This window comes from Geospiza fortis, unplaced genomic scaffold (assembly GCF_000277835.1).
Source record: "Geospiza fortis unplaced genomic scaffold, GeoFor_1.0 scaffold456, whole genome shotgun sequence".
Classification (NCBI taxonomy): domain Eukaryota; kingdom Metazoa; phylum Chordata; class Aves; order Passeriformes; family Thraupidae; genus Geospiza; species Geospiza fortis.
In genome coordinates this window covers 973,606-979,575 of record NW_005054462.1, presented here as the reverse complement: position 1 = coordinate 979,575, position 5,970 = coordinate 973,606, and the positions used below count along the sequence as shown (strand labels likewise).

The window sequence follows — 5,970 nt, the reverse complement described above, 5'->3', positions numbered from 1 at the left end:
CTTTTCAGTTATTCTGCTCTGTGTAAAGGAGAGGTCTCAAATAATGAAAGTATAGAGAGTACAAAATAAAGAGTTCTTCGTATTCACCCTCCTTCCTCACTATGTCAGTGATGGCAAAGTTCTGCATGAGCTACATGAGCAGTAGTTTGCAAGCTACACAGCTTGCAAAAGACTGAGACACACTCATCAACCAAGTCCTTCCTTTTTGGTGAACATCTGTTCCTGTCTTTTCCATTTTGTTAACAACATGGGAGCAGTGACAAAGCTCCACAAACTCACAGTTCTCCAGAGCCCTGCGGTGATGCATGTCAGTGGAAAAAATATACTGATTTCCACTATCAGCATGTAAGTAATACAACATCAGGTCATGAAATAAGAATTCCATAAGTGTCACTCCTGGTCTGTCATCATAAAGGGCTAAAGTGGCAAGCAGCAGCATTTCAGAAGTCCAGGTGCAAGGGGTTGGGGGAGGGTGCTTCTGATTTCAGGTACTGAGAGTAGCCATCTGTATGAATATAAACAGGAATCTATGTCTGTCTGTGTTTGAGTCTTAAACCCTCTGTTGTCACTGCCATGTAGGATCTATCACAGCAGCTCTGAGAAAATGAGTGATTAAATTCAGGGAAAATAAAGTAGGAAATCTTACTTTTAGCAACAAACTTAAAGCAGTATTTTACCTCCAGTCTGGGCATTTTTTTAGTGTTCTTTTTCCTGCTTTGCAGATAAAGAGTATGGCTCAGTATGTTCACAACACAGAGAAGCAAGATAACTCACGAAGAAGCCGGTTCTCTGATCGTTTCAAAGATGATATTACCACTATAGTTAGTGTGATTACTTCAGAGATTGCTGCACTTGTAGTCAAATCACCCAAGGTAAGTGGATGAAGTTAGCAGTATGGATCCTTGCTGCTCATCTTGTGTTACACTGAGCTACAAACTTAGTCTCATTTCAAAATCAGTTGCTAGAATTAGGCCAATATTCTCACATGGACCTTAAGCGAGAGTTGTGGCACTGTAAAAGACAGCCTTGTGCTCTCTTAGCAGACTGTTTGTGTTCAGCTCAGTTCCTCAGCCTGCTTCTCAGTGCGGCTGCAGTGTGCAAGAAGAGAATTCCCTTTCCTATTGACAGGAAAGGCTGGTCATCCATTTTCAGTTATAGTAATTCTTTATGCCGTGTTAGCCAGCACATCAGACTCCAGACCCAGTAGGACTTCTTCTTTTATCCCCCTTTGCAGTTACCCTCTATCCTACTGAATTGTGTTTAGTTCCTCATTTGAATTCTCTATAGCAGTAGAATATGCCATAGGAAGGCAGTGCTCCTTGTGAATGTTGTAAAAGTCAACCAAAAGTGATCTAACCCTTGATCTCTTTAAAAAGACACTGGGCACTTGAAAGTGGATGACCAGAAATAAGCCTTAAGTCCCATAAAATTCTTTCTACTTTTAACAAGTTGCACTGATACAACAGATTATAACGTTGAAAGGATCACAAACTGTAATTTATATTTTATCATTGCTACTGTTGGCCTGAATCATTGATACCTCTTTGGACTGGTCAGTAGAAAAAGCTAAGGGCACAGACAGGCACTGTTGTTTGTTCAGTTGTTGTAACCAGCTTGTTTTCATGCCCCAGAGCTGCCAAATGCAGCTAGCCCAGCAGGGCAGGGCAGAGCAGCTGGGAGAGCTGGCCTGCCAGGTCACTTTTCAACAAGCTCAGTTTCATAATCCACTTCTTCAAAATGCTGTGAGGATCAGAAACTGGGAAAGAGCAAGACCAGACAAATTGGGACAGAGAATGACAGAAGGGATTGTCACTGTTCGCCAAAAGGTTGTTCTTGAAGCTCAGTACACTGGTGTTCTTCTCTGATAGCCACATGCAGAGAAATAATTTCCACAGAAATGTATACCTAAGCAATCAGTGACTTTTTTTAAAATACATTGTGAAATAAAAATTTGTTACAATAAAAATGCTTTAACAGAATTGTAGGCTTTGCAAAGAAGTTAGTATTTATGGCTTCCTCACAAGAAATACACAGTTTTTTGTGGGCTGTTAATTTAATTCTCATTTTGATAGAATGAGCGTATAGAACCTGATTGTGTGTGAAAATTCCCCTGTTGTGTTTTTGGAATTAGGGCCATTGGTTAGGTGTACAGAGTAGTAGGCAATGTGTGTCTGATTTTTAATCCAAGAATAGATAATTGATGTTTCAATACATGGTTGAGCATGTCAGATTGCCCTGGATTTTTACAGCGGTATGTCTGGCATATGCTTGCCTGCCCTAATGGAAAACCAAGTTTTTCTTCACCATAGAAAAATCTTTTCCTGTGCAAATTCCAGATTGCAGGGAATATATATATTCCCAAACATCAACAAAAAGCTTGAAAAATGAAAAAGTTAATTGTAGCCACCCTGAGGTGCTGCACACCTGTTCTCACTAGCCAGAGGTGCCAGTACAGGCAATATTTTTCTCAGTCATCTACTTTGTCAGTTTTGAGCATTAAATATGTGCAGATCCCTCAGGCATCTTCACTAATTCCTCTCGGTGAACTACATAGGCTACTGAGAGTTTATGATTTAAATTGATATGTTTGGAGTATCTGTAGCCTCATTTTAGAGGGTACATGAAGTTCTTTGTGATTCTTACTTGAGGCTGTGTATCTCTGGTAATCCAGCCAATTCCAAGCATACAAGAGTTTAGCTGCTGGATGGTGAACTCCACAGATTTATCTTACTAGTATTTTGTTACTATCAGTCTTATACTTAAAATTTCTAAACAAAATACTTAGCATTCCATCAGCAAAGCCAGTCCAGGTTTTTCTTAATATTTTATATGTTTTAAGTTCCTAAACCAGCATTTTATTATTCTCAATCGAAAAAAAAGTCATGTGCAATACTGCAGCCAATAGGCAATTCAGAACAGTTCTCAAATTCATTGTGGTCAGCCCAAAGGGGTGCAAAATGTCACAAAGTAACATTTCTCTCTGAAACACTTGAAATAATTTACAGAAGTGATTCTGTGCAATTTTAACAAGATCATGTGAACTGGAGAACTGAAACAATCTTGTCCTATATTTTCCCCAAGATGGTTCTGGGAGGTGACCCCTGCACTATCTTTCATGATTCTAGAAAGTCTTCCACCTTTATGTAAGTTTTATACATCATAACTGGAGTGTTTTCTTTTATTAAGGAAAGTGAACAAGCAGAAAAAATTAATATCAGCCTGGCATTTTTCTTGTATGATCTTCTTTCTTTAATGGATCGAGGATTTGTGTTTAATCTCATCAAACATTACTGTAATCAGGTAGGCACCATGCATGATTGGGATTGCATTTGGCTTATGTGTTTTGTTCTGTTTGATTAGTTTATCCATCAAGATCCTTTGAGTTGTGTTAAAGATCTGGGTAAATTTCCTATTTCCTATTGCATATGCAATGATTTTAAAACCTCTTTTGATTTGTGATCTGCAGGAAAAAAATTGAGTGGAGGTAAAGACTCTTTTGGAAATGTCATACTTTTGCACTGCTGCAAAACATACGTGGAACCGTTTTTCTTCCCTTATTTTTTTTTACTGCCCTTAGCAGTAGGATCTGCAGATAATACAGATCAGCTTTCTGACTCCTCCTGCTGAGTGCTGTGAGGACAGTATGTAGCTTTCAGGGAGTCACTCAAAATAATACATCTGTTTTCTTGCTTCACAAGTTTCTGAAAATTAAAAATAAATGGTGATGCAGGATGTTGTTATGGAATTATTTGTTGTATTTGATGGGGAGCATGTTCCTTCTGTTTTGTGACCTTTATTTGTGCAGGTCCATCAGGTATCTCCATAAATTCCTTCACTGACGTCATTGTTGATAAGAAGGGAAATTATGAGACCACCAGTGTCCTGTGTTGCTTAGCAGGACGTTTTATGAGTTTGCCACAGACTCAGAAAAGTTCCGTTTGTTTTTCATTTTTGTCTTATGCAAAAGACAAAAATATTATATATTTTTGTTTTGGGAGAAAAGAAGAAACAAACTATTTGTTATCTCTTGGGAAGTTGATAAGTCATCTGGGGAGCAGGGAGAGAGACACCATCATTGTCAAACAAAGAGCAGCTAATGTATGGAAACTAGGTACAACGAGCAACAGCACACATTTTAATGCACACAGGGCTAGGTGTCTATGTCCTTTTCGGGGAGCAGGATATTTCACTACATGGTAATTTAAATAATACTAGCCCATCACTTGACACTTTTTTGTTTGTTTTTCCTAGCTTTCAAACAAGCTGAATTCACTCTCCACCCTGATTTCCATGAGACTTGAGTTCCTGAGAATTCTCTGCAGCCATGAGCATTACCTCAATCTGAACCTCTTCTTCATGACATCTGCATCTGCTCCAGCGTCTCCCTCTCCCTCCTTGTCCTCCCAGGTGTTTGTCCATTAGATAGGTATTGCATGAATGTCACATGAAGCACGTGTAGAAAAATACTCACATTGCTCTGTACTCAAATACTTAAGTTAGAATCAGCCACTGTTGGATCAGGGAGAAAAATTTCCCACTTGAGAGAAAGGGACAGAAGAAGAAAGGCTACAGGAGTGCTACTGCAAAACTGCATCTTCAGGAGTTAAAGCTGAATGTGGCACAGACACGTGCTCCCCTGGAAACATGCACATGCATGTTCACAGAAGATGACTGTTGGGGCAGACACACTAGGTCTAAAAGGAACAGCTCTGAAGGCCAGGTTACAGGCACACCCTTATCCCATCCATACAACCACAAATATGTATTTCAATATCTGTTTTGGAGAATTATGCCATGCAGCAGTGCATTCTTTCCATCTGTTTGCCTTCTAATGGAACTTCTTACTTCCCAGATGGAAATAGATTGTACCACTATCTAAGTTAGTGACTAACACACTGCAATTTTCAATATCATGGAATAGTGAATTTTTGTTGAGCCTTCATGTTGCTTAAAATAGGACTATCATGCTTTCTTTTTCTGGTGTTCTTTCTTCTGGGTTTCTCCCCCACAGTAGCACAGATCATGCTATATCTTTGTCCATGATTGCCTGTGTTTTTTTGAACAGTGTTCTCCTTTTTATTTGAACTTTATGATTTTCTGTGTGGAAACACTCAGGCATCCTGAGTACACCAAGCAATCTGCATCATATCTCATTTCTCCAGGAATTTTTCCAGACTTGGTCTGATACTGACACAGCTCTAGACTTCCTTAATGTCAGGACCTCCCATCTTCCTGACCACAGACTTCACAAACACATAAAAAAAAGAAATTGTTGATTGGCACGGAACACACTATTTTGCTAGTCTTGTGCTCTTCTCCTCTGCATTCTGTGGAGATGGTTTTGTACAATGGGGCAAACCCCCTATCAAAGGCTGCTCATGTGTCTGTTTTCCACCTCAGTGGTCTTGCAGAGGTCAGGACTGGGTTGAAGCATTTCAGTGCAATGCTCCATAAATGCCACAATGCTTGGAGACAAGGGGATGAATTGAAGCTAAAATTGATGGGAGGTGCAAAAACAGTCTAAGTAATGGAGCAGTTCAAATTCATGGTTTCTTTTTTGAGTGTCATTGCCAAAGAATTGGTTAGATGCTAAGATGTGCTACATCTCATACTTTAATAATCTGTTGTCACAGGTTCATAATAGTAAATAATATTTTCTTGAAGTTTTTCCTGGTCCTAAAAACAAAGCATCACAGTGCATTTGGTTAATACTAATCCTGGATGACAAAGAGGTAGAAATATGGCTCTTCTGCTTATGGGGATAAAAAAATATCAGCATGGTTCTTGTAACTAGTGTAGCAAGTCAGAGCTTGGCCAACATCAGTTTAATTGATCTTTCCTTCAACCAACATCATCAGCTCTTTTCTCCTTGAGGAGTAACCTACAATGTTCAACCTGCACAAATCAATAAGGCTTGTGTGGCCCTTGCATGATTTAATGCACTAGCTGACCACCCTTGCAATAATTTTG

At 39.3% G+C, this 5,970-nt stretch overlaps 1 protein-coding gene across 1 annotated transcript in view; it reads left to right on the top strand.

The window, feature by feature from the left end:
- Window positions 1-5,970, top strand: part of DOCK8 (dedicator of cytokinesis 8) — a 68,645-nt gene that overhangs the window by 37,564 nt on the left and 25,111 nt on the right. The window contains exons 24-26 of the mRNA XM_005427949.2: window positions 723-872; window positions 3,187-3,300; window positions 4,252-4,407. Coding sequence (XP_005428006.1) covers window positions 723-872; window positions 3,187-3,300; window positions 4,252-4,407 — 420 coding nt within the window. The remainder of the gene's footprint in view (window positions 1-722; window positions 873-3,186; window positions 3,301-4,251; window positions 4,408-5,970) is intronic.